Source organism: Balaenoptera musculus, chromosome 21, assembly GCF_009873245.2.
Source record: "Balaenoptera musculus isolate JJ_BM4_2016_0621 chromosome 21, mBalMus1.pri.v3, whole genome shotgun sequence".
Taxonomy (NCBI): Eukaryota; Metazoa; Chordata; class Mammalia; order Artiodactyla; family Balaenopteridae; genus Balaenoptera; species Balaenoptera musculus.
This window is the reverse complement of record NC_045805.1, coordinates 6,903,910-6,921,112: the sequence shown is the minus strand read 5'-3', so window position 1 is coordinate 6,921,112 and position 17,203 is coordinate 6,903,910. Positions and strand designations below refer to the sequence as shown.

At 45.7% G+C, this 17,203-nt stretch overlaps 1 protein-coding gene across 8 annotated transcripts in view; it reads left to right on the top strand.

Moving 5' to 3' along the window:
• The window catches only part of MCPH1 (microcephalin 1), a 299,005-nt gene that overhangs the window by 70,336 nt on the left and 211,466 nt on the right, over positions 1-17,203 (top strand). For 6 of the 8 annotated variants that reach the window (XM_036838451.1, XM_036838453.1, XM_036838457.1 and 3 more), the window contains one exon: positions 3,305-3,342. The exons of the other annotated variants lie outside the window; for them this stretch is intronic. In XM_036838451.1, coding sequence (XP_036694346.1) covers positions 3,305-3,342 — 38 coding nt within the window. The remainder of the gene's footprint in view (positions 1-3,304; positions 3,343-17,203) is intronic. 8 annotated transcript variants of the gene reach the window in all.

The window sequence follows — 17,203 nt, the reverse complement described above, 5'->3', positions numbered from 1 at the left end:
TTGTGGCTGAATAATATTTCATAGTATGTATCTGCCAAATTTAGTTTATCCATTTACCTGTTGATGGACACTTGGGTTGTTTTCTCCTGTTGGCTCCTGTGACTAATACTCTTGTGAAAATTCACATACAAGTATATGAGTCCTTGTTTTCAATTCTTTTTGATGTATTCCAGGAGTAAATTTGCTGGTCGTATCGTAATTCTATGTTTAACTTTTTGAGGAACCACCAAATGTTTTCTACAGTGGCTGCATCATTTTATATTCCAGCCTGCAGCATATGAGGCTTCCAACTTCACACCATCATCAACACTTGCTGTTTTGGGAGGTTTTTTTTTTTTTGGTTGTTGTTTTTGTTGTTGGAACCATCCTGGTAGCTAGAAAGTGGTATCTCATTAGGTTTAGGTTTGAATTTCCCTAATGACTAGTGGTTTTCATGTGCTATGGGCCATTTGCTTATCTTCTTCAGAGAAATGTCTATTCGAGTTAATTTTTGTATATAGTGTAAGGCAAAGATCCAGTTTTGTTCTTTTGTATGTGGATATCCACTTCTCTCAGCATCATTTGTCAGAGACTATTCTTTACCCATTAATAGTCTTAGCAACCTGGTAAAAAATCAGTTAACCATGGATGTGAGGGTTTATTTCCAGAGTTTCAATTCTCTTTTCATATCTATCCTTATGACAGTACCACACACTTTGAATACTGTAGTTTTGTAGTAAGTTTTGTTTTGTTTTGTTTTTATAGATTTATTTATTTATTTTTGGCTGCGTTGGGTCTTCGTTGCTGCGTGCAGGCTCTCTCTATTTGCGACGAGCGGGGGCTACTCTTCGTTGCGGTATGTGGGCTTCTCATTGCGGTGGCTCCTCTTGTTGCGGAGCACGGGCTGTAGGCGTGTGGGCTCAGTAGTTGTGGCTCGTGGGCTCTAGAGTGCAGTCTCAGTGGTTGTGGCACACAGGCTTAGCTGCTCTGCGGCACGTGGGATCTTTCCCGACCAGGGCTGGAACCTGTGTCCCCTGCTCTGGCAGGAGGATTCTTAAGCACTGTGCCACCAGGGAAGTCCCTGTAAGTAAATTTTGAAATCAGGAAGTGTGAGACCTCCATCTTTGTGGTTCCCTTTCAAGATTGTTTTGACTTGGTTTCCTTGGAATTCCATGTGAATTTTAGGATGGATTTTTCCATTTCTACAAAAATTGCCATTGGAATTTTTATAGAGATTACATTGAATCTGCTTTGGCAAGCATTGTCATCTAAATAATATTAAGTCTTCCAATTCATGAACACAGGCTGTCTTTCCATTTATTTAGGTCATCTTTAATTTTTTCAGCAATTAAAAAAAAAATTTTCAGTGTACAAGGCTTGCATCTTCTTTATTAAATTATTCCTAAGTATTTTATTCTTTTTGATGCTATACAAATGGAATTGGTTTCTTAGTTTCCTTTTCAGATTTTTCATGACTAATTATAGAAATACAACTAAGTTTTGTGCATTGTTTTTGTTTCCTGCAACTTTGCTAAATTCATTTGTTAGTTCTAACAGTTTTTCTGGATACTGCAGGGTTTTCTGCATGTAAGATCTTCTCATCTGTGACCAGAGGTAGTTTTATTTCTTCCTTTCCCATTTGGATGTCTTTTCTTTCTTTTTCTTGCTTAATTGCCTGACTAGAGCAGTGGCTTGGGTTTGGGCATGTCACATTTGAGATCCTTATTGGCCCTCCTGACAGAGGAGTCAGATAGACAGTGGAGTCTTTGAGTCAGGGCACCAAGGAGCAGGTCTGAGCTAGAGACGTGGAACTGGGACTGCTTGGCCTGTTGCTGCTGTATAAAGCCCAGAGGCTGTGTGAGAGGCCACGTGGGCAGTGAGTGCAGGTAAAGAAGAGAAGCAGCCTGAGGTGCGGTCACGGAGACGAAGCCTAGTGATGCCGAAGTCAGGAGAACTTCCTCTTCCCATTCCCCTTCATCCCTTCGTTCTAGAAATGAGTATTTCCCACCGATGAAACCTTACAGGCGTCCTTTGGATGGTTCCCCAGAAGAAAGTAAGTGCCTTGGAATGGCCTCCTTCTGGGTTTTACTTGGATGTGGCCACACCACTGGGCCTGTGTAGTCATCATTCCAGGGTGACACTGAAGCCAGACTCTTATTCAGCGAAGAGAGAGAAGCCTCCGTGAAGGCTTTGTCTCCAGACTCAACCCAGGGAGCTGTGCTCACGTTCCACGCGTACCCGAAACAGAGGAGAGCTGACACAGGATGATCCAGAGGGTTATCTAAAGGATAGGGCGGCGTCATCCATTGCTGGGTTGCTCATCTGCCACTTGTGAGATGGCTTCCTTTGAGTATCTTTTTCATTCATCTTATCTCTTCCTCCACGCTCCCTCGATACACCCATGGGGCTCACAGGCCCTTCAGTCCCATCCTGTGTCCCCAGGTCCTCTGGGTGTCTTTGGTTCCTCCTCATTCATGCACAGGACCATTCAGGGCACCAACGCGTGTGCCATGGTGGGTTCGTGGTTATACCAAGCAGCTGGATGCATTTGAGGTACATCATGTGAGCTGAGAGAGTGTATGAATAACGTGTGTTCACATTTGTTTTTTAAATAAACAGAACATTTGGCTTAATATATATCAAATTATTGATATTAAATGATTGTCATTTCTGGCTGGTGGAACTATGGGGGAATTTATATATCTAATTACATATTTTTAAAGCATTTAATTCTTTGCCATCAGCATGCATTTTTTATACAAGTAAAAAGTATTTTTAAACTTTTATTTTTAAAATTTTACATTTCCAGTTAATAGGAGATGCCAACACATAAATAAGCAGTCCCATTATCTGTGCTTTTGTGTGGAAGGAGTTAAAGAATTTGCTTGACTCAGGTACACACATTACTGTGTACCTGTGTCCAAGACAAGAAAATGGTTGCCTAGAAGCCTTAGGAAAAATGGTTTCTAAGCCTGCAAGAAAAACGCCTTTCTTACCCTCTCCTTCCTTGGAAGTTTATTCACAGTTTGGCACTTTGGGAGGTCTGCTAGCCAACTGGTAGGACGAACTTCAGGAGGGAAACTTTTTTTCTCTTCCACCTCATGTCCTGGATTATTTTGGGTTGGTTTGGGGATAGTATCTGAGTTTCTATCTCTTGGGCTGTTTTTTTTCCAGGAATATAAAGTTTTTTTCCTTTGATATATGCTTAAATGTTTACTTTTAAGTGATGTAACTTTTCAGAAAACATATTAAAGTTTATTTCTGTGGGAAAAATATTTTTTATATTTTTGACTGTTTTTTGTTCCTTCTCTTTTGACATCTCTAGCCAACAAGAACATTAGTCATGACAAGCATGCCATCTGAGTAAGTACTCATTGTTTTGATAACTTTCTCCTCAATATAAAATTTTAGAGTTTTCGTTCATATAATGTGCTGCTGTGCTCTTGGGCAGCTCATACCTCTGTGCTGTATTGCTGTGACTCTAGATCCTTAGTATTGGAGTTAGACGATCACTGGAGATAAAAGAGGTGGTTAAAAGACTGTGAACAGTTTAGCACTGAAGACCTCTTGAGTGGTTTGGACAGCATTTGGAGGCGTTATAGTATTTACTGTTCTCTTGCTTGTCTCGTACCTATTGGCTCTGCATGTCCGCCATCCCCACCCCATGAAGGCCCCGTAAGCGGAGCCTCACCGGTGGAAGCATTTCCCTTAAAGGTCTTAAAGAAACGCTCTGGTGGTAAGCTTTCTACCGCTGCGGTAAAGCAGCTGTGTGCACATCTTGTGGGAGAGTTCACAGCTTGCTGGCGTGCTCTTATCACCATCCTTAAACTTTTAGCACGATATAGAACATCCAACAAAAATACAGTGCCATATTCTTCGCAACAGATTTTTGAATTCTCGTGCAAAGGGGAAAACTGTGTTTTTTGTATCTATCAGAGGTTTTAGGGCTTTAAGACATTGATCAAAACATTGGGGCATCTCAGTGAAAAACAGGCTGCAAAAAGAGTGCATGCTTCCAACACTTTCTGTAGTGGGATCCCTTTCCACCTGTGGCATGAAGTTAAAAGGACTGGTTGTTCAAACCACATTACCTAGTGAAAAAGGAGCACACTCACAATTTCTGTTAATGTCTTGTGAAATATATTGGTCATCCTAAATAGTCTAATACAGAAATGAATATTGAATGCAGGTCTAGCATTTTTAAGAGTCTATATTTTTGCCCCAAATTAAAAAAAAAAAAAACACTGATAACTAGTTATTTTCCCAGTTGAAGGTTTGAAAATCAAACTCTTCATTTAGGCCATATTCTCTTTTTTATTCTTTCTTGCGCCACATATACTTCTTGTCTGAAGGTAAGAACAAGACCTAGACGTTCTGAGGCCATATTGATTAGCCCTGTCTTGAAAAGATCCTTGTTATTGATTAGCACATCTACAAATAGCCAGCAGCTCCCAGACTTGGAATGAGAAAATCATAGATATGCAGGAACAAACGAGGTTCCTGAAGAGCCTCTGGGTTAGAGGTTTTCACTTCTTTTTGTTTTTGTTTTTGTTTTCTTTGCCTTTTGTCCCCCCAATTTAATATTTTCCACAACCCCAATAAGCACAGATCCTCTGGTTGAAGGGGTGATGGGACCCGACCTTGACCCATCCATCTTCTGTACCCTGGGGATCCCTGAGAACTTCTCACCAGGGTAGAGGTCAAGCCTTTCATTTCACAAGTGGAGAAACGGGTCCTTGTGATTGGCAAACCCAAGTTCATTGGTGATAAAAATAAGAAATGCTGTAAAGTGATGGGGGATTGTCAGAGACGGTCTGCACAAGCATGGACAAAACTTCCTCCTTCCCTTTGGAGTATAATTTTTGGAGAAGAGAGAAGTTTATTTCTTAACTCACTGTTCACGTCATAGTGTGGCTCAGAAAGCCTGCATATTGTTTGTGTTTCATCGGGGATTTCCAAAACTTGCCTGGAGACCGAGGGAGAGGAAAAGTGGAGAGTTGTTTGGGAAGGAAGTTAGAGAGGAAGACTATTTAAAGAGAAAAAAAGGGTTCTTAAAGCATTAGTGGAATGACAGACCAGAAGATAAACACTGATGAGCTTTGTGAAATTTGCCCTGAGATTTGATCCGATGACTTAATAAAAAGGACCCCTTTTTCCCCCTCTTAGTAGAAAAGCGATGTGTTTGACTCTCAGCAAATGTTATATTTTCCAAATAAAATGAGTGAGACGCTTGGTCCTGACCATGCACAAATTGGTTCAAACGGGACACAGAAGTAAATAACTGCCGTGGTGTCTGGGCAGGTGTCAGGAGGTCTGGTGTGGGATGCTGGCCTGCCCCACCCCGGGCACATGGGGAAACCCCTGGTAGCGTTGGGGCCACCGTTTTCTCAGCCATTAGAATAGGTGGTTGGAGTTGAGATCTGAAATTTTTTATCTCCCCACATTTCAAGTCATCGACGGCAAAGAAATTGACATGAGCGCCATAGCCGACATCGATGCAGAATTCTTCCGGTTTTTTACGTTTTAATTCATTGCCATCACCTCGATGTTTCTGCTCGGGAAGCACATGCATTGCGTTGGTTTTTCTTCCTATCTGGCAGAAAGCAGAACGTGGTCATCCAGGTTGTGGATAAACGGAAGGGCTTCTCCTTGGCCGGGGAGGTGTGTGGCCGCCCCACGCACGTGCTCGCCGCGAAGCCCCGCCGCACCCAGAACGCGCCGCTGCCGCCGGGCATCGCACGCGGCGGCTGGATTCTCTCCTTCGAGTGGGAAAGCCGCTGCGTCAGCGAAGCACGCGTCTGGGTTAGTGTCCTGAAACAGGGCGTCCGATGGCTTTGGTCAGGCCGGGTGGTGGCCCTGCATCCGTGTTATCACGCTTCCTCTCCTCCCGCTCTGGTCCCTCTGGCTCCTCACCGCCAGCCACTGCTGGTCCCCAGGAGGACGGGCAGGTAGCCTTCCAGACACAGACCTCGCAGCCGCGGGCAGACACAAGATCAGGGCAGACTTGGACGGAAAACGTCCAGTGCATGTTCTCACAGTCAAATGCACTTTCTTCCGTGTTTGACCAAGAAATAATGTGACCTATGTTAACGATGGTTTAAAAAGCCAAAGGAATTCAGTGATTGTTTTCACAGATGGATTTACTTAGGGTGAAACATGTTCATTTAATCCTGTTTGGATATGTTTTATCTTATGCATATCTATCTTTAACATTACTTGCCCTTATTTCTCTGCATTAAATGTAGGGTTTGGGGGTTTTTTTTTTTAATTATTATTTTTTAATTTTTTTTAAGAATTCTTTTAATTAATTTATTTTTATTATTTTTTTTTAGCTGTGTTGGGTCTTCGTTTCTGTGCGAGGGCTTTCTCTAGTTGCGGCAAGCGGGGGCCCCTCTTCATCGTGGTGTGCGGGCCTCTCAGTGTCGCGGCCTCTCTTGTTGCGGAGCACAGGCTCCAGATGCGCAGGCTCAGTAGTTGTGGCTCACGGGCCTAGTTGCTCCGCGGCATGTGGGATCTTCCCAGACCAGGGCTCGAACCCGTGTCCCCTGCATTGGCAGGCAGACTCTCAACCTCTGCGCCACCAGGGAAGCCCCTGGGGTTTTTTTTAATCCTTGTTTTCATTATTCTTGAAATTGAAATTGTTTGTTACTCTTTCTGTTTTTACTTTGATCCCCAACCTGTGGTCACTCCAAAGCGTTGCTGTCTGAGGATAGCATCATTTGTTACTTGCGTTTCCATTTTGCATCCGCTAAGTACCCACCCTCCCTTCTCCTTCCCCTAAGCATGGTGTTATATTAATACTGTGTTAATTTAAACTGGTAGAATTATAATACACAAGCAAACTGTAGATATATTTTCAAGAACAGAGGTGGTCTTTTTCCCTCGTCATGATTTAACCCTGCATCAGTCCAGTACAAGAGGTTTAGGACATTAGTGCTTAGAGTCATGAAGTGGAGAAGGCTGAAATTCCCCCCAAAAGTCCTATTTGCATAGGCGGCAATTGGGGATTACCTTACCTAATTATGTCTGAGTACCGATCCACATTTATTTGTATGAAATGTCACTAATAACTCCAGCTTCCGTGCATGAAAATCCTATTTGCCTTCTCTCCAGTTCACAGTGTCTCTGTCTGTTTATCAGTCACCTCTTCCTTCCCTGGTGTCTCAGAGGGAGAGATGTTCTTTATCTTTTATGAGGCCAGGCAGCTGTACTTGATTCTGTGCCCAGCCTGTTCTCCTGGAATGTAGAGCCAGCAGAGAGGTCAGGCATGAGGGCCGGCGTTTACTGCTGCCAGGCGTGGAGACCGCTGCCTGGGTGCCCCCTGTGTTTCTGCTTCGTGTCCTGCCAATGTTCTCCCACTAATCACACATGGAAACGGAGCCAGGTGCACATTTAACTTCTGGTAACCATATGTGGAATTAACCACTCTCTGTGGGATTAACCACTATCTGTGAGCAAGGCAGGAAGTAAAACATGTTATTTGATAAAATTCCAGGGCTCGGACAAGACTCCCCGCCTGGGCCTTCCTGCCCTGAGGGAGGAGCCTTGCCCACATGACGTAAGTGAATTGATTAAGTGCAATAAGGCAAGAAAACGAAATAAAAGGCATTTAGGTTAGAGGGGAAGAGGTGAGACTAGCTGTGTTCTTAGACAGTATGATTGTTTATGTAGACAATTGCAAGAAATCTATACCAAAAAGCTCTCAGAACTAATAAGTGAGTTCAGCAAATTGTTGGGAAACAAGGATACAGTAATACAAGGTCAACAATGAGGTATTTATGTACAAATCTAACAGAAAAAGATGTGCAGGACCTGTGTGCTGGAAACAACAAAACACTGATGTAAAACAACAGAGAGACATACTGTGTGCATGGATTGGAAGACTCGGTGTGGTTAAAATGCCGCTCCTCCCCAAAATGATCTGCAGATTTAACACATTCCCACTCAAACTCACGGGAGAATTCTTTGATGATATGGACAAGCTGACTCTAAGATGTGTATACGGAGAAAAAGGAACAGAGTAGATGAAACAGTTTTGGAAGAGAAGGACAGAGCTGGAGGTATACGCCCCCGGCCCCTGGCTTCCAGGAGTAGGAGCTGCTTCCCCTCATCTGGAAGGTGACGGAGCTGGGAGTGATGACCCCTTCTGGAAGGGGACCCTGTCCGCTTGGAGAGCCTTCACCCAGCCTGACCAGCCAGAGAGAACAACTTCAGACTAGAGAGCCCAGCTGGACGGGGGTGGGGAGAGGCTCCGACTAGCAGGGTTGGTTGGTCTTTGTGTGACAGCAGGACGAAGTGGAGCAAAGGAAACCCCATCTACCCCTCTACCCAGGTGTCCCACCCTTGCTCCTTGTGCCCATCCTTTCCTACTGGCCTCTCCAGGTGATGCCCTAAAGTAAACTCCTCTTCAGGGAGAAGGTCACAAGGAAGCTCCCATCTGAGCAGTCGTCCCCCGCTCTTGTCTTTCCCTGTATTTATTTCCTGAGTCTGGCCCAGACTCTGGATTCAGGGATACTCGCCTCTGCGTGGGACCCTCAGACCCGCCCGCATCTCCGCTTCTCCCCCTGAGGTGGGGAGTCACAGAGCTGAGCCTGCCCGAGGGAATCAGAGCCGCCTGTGCAGACTCAGAGCCCGGGCGCTCCTCCCGCTGCAGTGGGAGCAAAGCAGCTTTCGCAGAAGCTGCGGCCCCTCCCCACCCCGGTGGCAGCTCAGTCTCTGCACTGACCTCCCACCAGGCAAAGGTGGTCGCGGGCTCCCCACGCGCACCCCCCGGAGCAGGTTGCAGGCCCCATGGCGTTCCAGCGGCCCCTGCTCTTCCTTCCCTCACCTAACTTTCCAGAACAGTGTGTGAGACTCAGCTCAGGCCTGTGCAGGCAGGAAGTTCTCCCGTCCATCATCCAGGAGAGGTGGGCTGTGGGATGTGACCCCCTCCGGGGCATCAGGCGGTGTAAACCTGCCACCCCAGCTCCTGATCCGGTCTCACTCCTGGGCTCTGGTGTGGTTCAGCCTTGGCCCAGGCTCCCGGCCTGAGATGGTGACTAAGTTCAGGGGCTGCAGGAAGCTGTTTGCTCTGTTTGGGGGCAGGAGGTATGTAGGGAGCTGGGTCCTAGTCTCCATTTGTGAGAAACAGAGAGATTAGGGGCCCGCAGGTCACTGAACCCACACTTCTGCAGGCTAAGCTGGACGTGTGCGGGACTGCGGTCGAGGGGGTGGGCGGTCTGGCTGCAGAGGTCGCTCTGTCCCTGGACCTCGCTTCCGTCCTTTCTCCCCCTCCTCGCTTCACTGGCCACGGGTCTCCCTCCAGGCCTGGGTGTGCGGCTCTGCCATCCTCACCCGTCCCGGGGCAGAAATGAGGAGCAGTAGCCTGGGAACGCAGAGGCGAGCAGAAGGCCAGGGAAGGACCAGGCCTGGAGGGCACAGGCCCGTCTGGGCATCCTGCAGAGGGGCCCACAGAGGCCAGGAGCTCCCCAGGGGGAGGGCGACAGCCACTGCCATCCAGGACGAGCGTCCAGCCATCTGCTTGCCTCTCCGATTGTCTCCAGTCTTCCCACTCGGCCCAGAGATGGGGCCACGTGAAGGTGTCCTTGGCTTCAACCTGCTTCCCCTTCCCCACCCTGTGATGTTTATACACACAGCCTCAAGGAGCAGGAGCCGGCGGTGAAAGGACATACCTGCCGATTCATAGCCGACATCCGAACGGATAAAACCATGGAGAGAAATGTGTGCTTCATTAGTAATTAATGAAAGGAGAGCACTTTTCCCGTAGCAAACCGTAACAAAAAATAAGACGCAGTTATCGGCAAAGTAGTACTAAAATAACACCCCACATATTGCGTATGGGGTACCAAGTGGTCCAGGCTTCCTGATGTCAGTTTGGTGATAGTGGCAAACATCCTAAAAGTTTCCATGGCTTTTGACTTCATAATTCTACATTTGATCATTTATCTTAAGGAGATCATTAAAGATGTACGTATAGGATGTTCATCCCAGCATTGCAATAGAGAAGAAAAGGAAAGCGACTGTCTGATTGGGGGTTCGTTTCTTTTCTGCTGTAATGAAAATTTTCAATAGGGAATTGCTGAAGTAAATTATTGTGTATCCAGCCAGATGGCGGAGTACTGCACAGCCCTTAAAAGTCACGTAGAAGAACATTTGACTAGAAAGAAAAATGCTCTTTGAATATTAAAAAAGGTTATAAAAGTAGTATTATGTAATCTCAATTTTGTTTTTTTTTAATATAGGTGTGTACTTGTGTACATAAAACAGATAAAAAGACTGAGGACATATTCCAGAGTGTTAACCATAGTGGTTATCTGTGGATGGTGGAATAAAGTGATTGTAATTTTCCTCTTTGGTTTTCCTGTTTTAGAGGAAAATTTTGTAATATAGAAAATTATAGAAAATTTTATAGAAAATTTAGAAAATTTTAAATAAAATTATTTTCTAAATAATATAGAAAATTTTATTAGAAATTTTATATAGAAAAAATTATTTTCTAAATAATATAGAAAGTTTTCTAATATAGAAAATTTTCCAAATTTTCTATATTACTTGTGTATGACTTTCGTATAATAAATAAAATTTAAAAGAAAAAAAAAGCAGTTGGAGGTATAACACTACCTGATCTTAAGGTATCCTTTGACACTTCAATAATCAAGACGATGTGGTCTCAGCAAAAGGACAGACATAATGGAACAGACGGAGAGTCCAGAAATACACCCAGGCAAACAGCCGCTGGTTTTGATGAACATGCAAAGGCCATTCAATGGAGAAAGGACAGTCTTTTCAACAAATGGTGCTGGAGCAACTGGGCGTCTATATACAAAAAAATTAACCTATAACCTTACGCTCTGCACAGAACTTACCTCAAACTGGATCACAGACTAAAATGTAAAATGATCAAAACCATAGGATAAAAATCTTCGTGACCTTGGTTTACACGAAAAGTTCTTAGATACAACACCAAAAGCATGATGTGTAAGAGAAAAGATTAACGTTATACTTCATCAAAATTAAAAATTGTTACCCTGTGAAGAATATTATGAAAGGACCAGGAGAAAATACTTGCAAATCTCATCTGACAAAGCACTTACATCCGAATATATAAGCTGTCACAACTCAAAAATAAGAACACAAACTACCCAGACAAAGGGTGGTTCTGCTTAGAGACTCCTATATATTTCCACGGCACCCTGGGCCTCCAGGTGTTGGGCTGTTGGCATTCCCAGACGGGTCCTGTGAAGTTGGCACTGCAGACCCCGACTGAGAGCCCCCAGGCGTTATACCAGGGCAGAACCCCTAAGCAGGAGTGGTGTCTTTGAGGAATAACAAGAAGGTCGGATTGCAGTACGCCAAGAGAAAAAGTAGCAGAAGATGAGATGGGACAACCAGATCGTGACGGGAACGGTGGTAAAGTGCTTGTGTCCTATTCCTTGTGTCGTGATAAGACAAGGGAAGGTTTCTATCCTGGAAGTGACGTGATCTGACTTGTGTTTCTCAGAGGACGTGGCTGCTGGGTGGAGAGCTCCCTGCAGGGGAGCAGGATGGCATCAGGGAACCCGCTGGCAGCTGCTGGGGTCAGTATTCCAGTGGGAGAGACTGCAGCTCGGAGTGGGTGGCAGGAGGGGTAGCGGTGGCAAGACGCGCTCTGATCTGGATGCGCTCGTGCCGGTCGAGGTCAAAGGCTTTCTCATGGATGGGCTGCAGGTTGCGAGGGCAGAGGAGTGGGATAATCCCGGGGTTGTTGACTTGGACGACCACATAACAGTTGATAAGAAGATGACTTAGCAAAGATCCATAATGATTTAGAGGGGTGCGTGTGGAGGCTTCTCTTTCCTCCTGCGCACCCAGGCAGACGTCGCGGAGCTGTGAGAGGCACCAGCGCAGGAACGAGCCATCCACCCGGCGCCAGGCGTCACCGCATCCGCGAATCCGCCATGAGTGGCCCTGCAGTTTGACACAGCGGCTGCCCCTGTTCCCCCCTGACTCCCTGCAGCTGAGCACAAGTGACGGTAGCCCCAGGAGCCCCCGTGTCACCCACGGGACCCTTGCCAGATAGTCAGCCCACTCGGCCGATTTTCTTAAATAACACAAGGTAGCATCACCTTGAATAATTTCTTCTGCTTCAGGATCCATGGTACTGTATTAGTTTTCTCTGCCTGCTGTAACAGATTTTTCAGAGGCTAAAAAAAAAAAAAACCCCACAAATCTATTTTCTTACAGTTTCAGAGGTCAGTAACCTGAAATAGGTTTCTGGAGGCTCTAGGAGAACAGTTGTTTCCTGCCCTTTCCAGCTTCTGGAGGCCACCCGTGTCCCTGGGCTCGTGTCCCCTTCCAGCGATTAGGTCATGACCTCTGCTTCCATAGTCAAATCTGTGATTTCCCGCTTTCGTCTTTCACTTATTGGGACCCTCGTGGTCTCATGGAGCCCACCTGGATAAACCAGAGCATCTCCCATCTCGAGGTCAATAACTTCATCACATCTGTAAAGTGCCTGTCACCGTGGAAGGTAACACATTCACAGATCCTGGGGACCCGCCTGTGGACAGCTGTGGGCGCCATTATCCTGCCTTCTCCCACATGCACGAGTGCATTAATTCTATAAAGGCCATGTAACACTGTTTATTGTGTCCCCGGCTGATGACTTTTAATTGATTTGAATTCTGTGAGGGCAGGCTTTCTAAAAGTTTAGGAAGACACAGAAGGAGGAAGGCATGTGAAGAGTAGAGCTTGGAGTGACGTGTCTGCAAGCCAAGGAGCCCGAGATTCCTGGCAGCTCCAGGAGGGAGGCCTGGACCACGTTCTCCCTCAGAGGCCCCCCCAGCAGGGACCCTGCCCAAGCCTTCATGTAAAACTCCTAGTCCTCAGAATGGGCTTAGGTCCTTGTAAATAAGGAGACAGACCGTTCAGAAACAGAGCACATTGAGAAAAATTAAAAAGGAAACGCTTACAGAAAGAATAGAGTAGGTTGCCCTGGGCCTCCAACCATCCCCAATCTGTTCATGTCCTTCCTGACGCGGTGCTCACCGGTGCTGGCCCGGAGCGAGGCTGACCCGCGGGGGAGGGTGAGGTGTGGACCCCCCAGGACAGGAGCAAGGGCAGGACTGGGGCGGGGCTGTCATAGTGCTGAGCCTGGAGCCTTCCTCGGGGGTTTTAACACTAGTGCAGGAAAGCATTCAAGTGGTAATTTTAAACAACACATTTTACTTACCAGTATAGTGATTTCAAACAGTGGCAAAGCAGCTGCCTCAAAATCTAAGAGCATTTTGCCCTTGCTAAGGCACTAATTAAGCCACCGGTTCTTCTGTAAGATCCAACTTCCGACAGGTCCTATGTTTTGTTTGTCTGGTATCTCATACATCCAGTGCCTTCTACTAAGAAGACAGGAATCAGCAGGTAGCTGTTCAGAGAGAAAGAATGGGATGACAAGGCCCTTAAATGATTGCATTGAAAACACACATCCGCACACAAATGTAAATCCATACGTGCTTGCTCTGTGTGGAGGTTCCCATATATTTCCATTATGTCGTCATCATTTTCCACGTATAAATCAGCAGTGCGTTTACCTTATTTTGAAATAGAGGAAGGCCCACAGAACTATAACACAATGTCCAGGCCTCCAGTGTTTTATCAGTTGCAATAAAAAAAAAAATAATTCAGTACGGGACAGTTAAATGGTGAGCCACCTGGCTGCCCCGGGATTTGGGGATTTAAAGTTAATCCATCCCCACATAAAACGGGAATAGACTCTGCTGGGTGGCGGGAACCTTCCCGCAGGGCAGCCTTAGGTAAGACGCTGCATCTCACTGAGCTGCAGCTCCTCGTCTGGGAGATGGACCTAGCGACAGGATGTCCGTCACAGGATTGTGTGAAAGCTAAGAGTTAAAGGTGTGTGGTGCGCCTCACGGTGACTGGCAAAAAGTAAGAACCTAACATATGTTAGCCTTACAACAGAAGTAACTTATTCATCCCCTGCAAGAGCTGTAAAAATCACTTCTTACATCCTGTTCCCGTGGTCTTATATACGGAAAGAACGTATTAACCCTAAAATTGACAAAAGACACTTGCTCTGGACCAGTGAACCCTTGGCCGTGGACCTGTCCGTTCCACGGCTGGTCCTGGGGAACATCCACAAAAGCTTGTAAACGCTGTCAGCGCTCACAGGAGAAGAGGCTCCGGGGCCCCTTTATCGAGGAAGGGGTTGTGAGAGAAGGCTGGAACAGGGGTGGTCTGGGTGGACAAAGGGAGAAGCATCTGCATCTGGCCTTTGGGGGACCCAAGAACAGACTCTTTCCTGATCCTGCGGATTTCAGTGTATTTGAGACACCACTTCTCCTAAAGCCACCGTGGTACTGATTTTCATATATTGTTATTTTAAGCTTCTCCAGAACCATCAGAGTCCTAGTACTCCAAGTGAGAGCTCTCAGAGTTTAAGGATACTTTTGGGATTTGTGTTTCTCTATGAAAACAGCTTACCAACGATGCCCAAACACTCACTATTTGTGAAAAGCACCAACCCCTGGGAAATCAAAAAGCACAGGATGCACTGTGGCTTAAAGAAAAATGCCTGGTCATGTAATTGTGATGACTCACAGGTTTCCTCTTGCGGGCATGACGTGTTCATTGATACTAATATAGATTATTGCCTTAAAAAAAAAACCGTAGAAATGAACTGAATCCCTTTCCCTGTTCAGCTCCATCTTAAATAAGACAGACATCCTCGCTGCTTCTTGAATGGCCTCCTCCATTAATTTTCTAAACAAAATCAATCGGACGAACATGATAAACTCTTTTGAGAGACAGAAGTTGCCCCTGCCGCTTACAAAGCCACACCAGCTAGTTTCTAAAGCTTCGTGCACAGTTTAAAACTCATCTGCAACTTGTTCACGACTTTGGACAGGAGCTTCACAGGCGGCAGCTTCTTTTAGGGTCAAAGTTTGAAGACTCCACACACTTACTTGAAGGGTCATGTTGCCTTTGTGCAAAAGGAGTGACTCTCGCCCTGTGGTCTGCCTCCTTTTTCCTTGTCCCCAGTGCAGTTTGGGGGGTTCTTAAAATACTCCTCTTGGCGAGCGCCATGGACTTGCCTCCAAGAAAAGCATTGCTGGGAATGCTTTTATTCCAGGGTTTGTGTGGTATTCTCTGGAAATTTTTTGTGAAGGAGAATTCTAGCAGCTCTTCAAAATTAGACAGTTGTATGTGGTCCAGTTAGTCATAGCCAAAAAATCATGGTGATTTTATAACACAGTTCAGTTTGAATTTTTACTTAATCTGGTGTGTGTGTGTGTGTGTGTGAGTGAAAACTCTGCTGGCGATTTCTGCTTGTTTACAGTTCCCACTTCCATTGTTAACTCTGCTGTTTTCAGCAAAGAGAATAACTTGTGCTTTTCCTGCTTCGTGACTGAGTTGTCTATCAGAAACAGAAATTAGGCCTATGTCCTGTTCACAGGAGACAGGAAGTAACACAACAGAAAAACAGAGAAATCGGTTTGACCAAAGTGTCCCTTTAGACTGAAGTGTGTTTGTTATTTTTTGTTCAAGCGTGGGCTCTTCGAATTCTTTAGCAGAATTGTCTCACTTTCACTTGTTTGGTGTCTGCCACACTCCTCCTGACTCACCTGTGATTCCGCTCTGCCTACTTGCCACCTCTGTCCAGGGAGGGGAGGGGCCCTGTCACCTCTTCTCCCCTCTGCTCCCAGTACATGTAGCTCTGTACCCCTTTCAGAGACACGCAGAGGAGTGACTCAGCCTCTATGTTCAGGTCTAAAAGTGTTGATTCTGACTGTTTTTGAATAAGGCTTGATAGAGGGTCTTAAAGCTAAATCACCTGTAAATGCAAATCCCGGGCTTAGAAGCTAAATCAGTTCTGCAGCCACATTTCAAGGCAGTGAACTCAACAGAAGAACAGAAAAACACTTTATAATCAAGTGTTTCATAAATCAAAAAATGATGTCATAGTGGGTCAATTGTCTTGAAATGATGTGATTCAGTTTTGGCTTTCTCACACTGAACTCAGTAGGCAATGAGTTTGATAAGACGTATTGTACGTTATTGGCGTGAGCACGGAATAAAACAACCGAATTAGAATGAAACATAGTTCCTGCAGCCCATGCCTGTCGTGTTGCTCTGAAGACTGCTTAGTCACCCTCCTAAAATTACAGCCGGTGGTAGAACCAGACTGGAATCTGGGGTTTTCACTGGTGTTCTGGTACATCCCTGCCTTCCCGGGACTGTTCAAAAGGAATCGTCTTGAAACTATTTTCTCTCTCTCTCTTTTTTTTTTTTAAACCTTAGGTTGGCGTATTAACTTCGAATAATTTTTAGACAGAATGTACTTTATACACCACACTTGTCACCAGGGTTTGTGAGCTGTTTTCTTAAGTTCTCCAGCAAACATTTATTGGCTGCAACCACATGCTGGGCGTTGATGACATAAGATCTCCAGCTTGGGTCTTTGAATCTTCATTGGCTTAATTCAAGTTATTTTCACTCTGCCGCAGATTATACCTCAATGAAGTACTTATACTTTAAAAAACGTTTTCCCATCCACTGTCTCCGGGACCCTGTGAGATAATAAACATTGTTCTGTTTAGTGGTGGAGACACTAGGAAAAATAGGTCACCTGACTTGGATGTGAATCTTTGAAACAGTCTTGATAAAGGTATTACCCTAGGCACTGGCTATAAACAGTCATCTCAAAGTACACCTAATTTAAAAGTTTTCCTCATTAAAATAATGGATTCTGTTTGTGGACAGACACAGAGCCTGCTGTCCTCTGCTCCTTTCACTTGCAGTGGTTCCTGGAAGGTGCCCAGGATCCTTCTCTGCACACCCTGGGGCCACGGGAAGTCGTGGATCTGTAGGGATCCTGCACCAGCTCTGCCATCCTGTTGTCCCAGCCAGACCTGGGGTACTCTCTCCACCCTGGAGGTGCTGTGCTCTCCCAGCTGCATAGCCTCACCACTGAGGACAGATAGGAAAAAGTGATTCGCCTAGAAAGTCCGGGGCTTGGGTGTTGCCCTTCTCGAGAACCCTTGGAAAGTTGTGTGAACAGGACTGTGGGTGTCACCTTGGAGTGACCCGTGCTGGAGTTTAAGGGGTGAAAGTCATCTTTAGGGGGAGGAGGCTGTGAAGTCCTGGACCGCAGCCGTTGACTGTGTTATGAGTGAAGTTCCACCGTCATTTTGGAATTCGTAGCTTCACATCGATAATTGGTTCTTCTGCT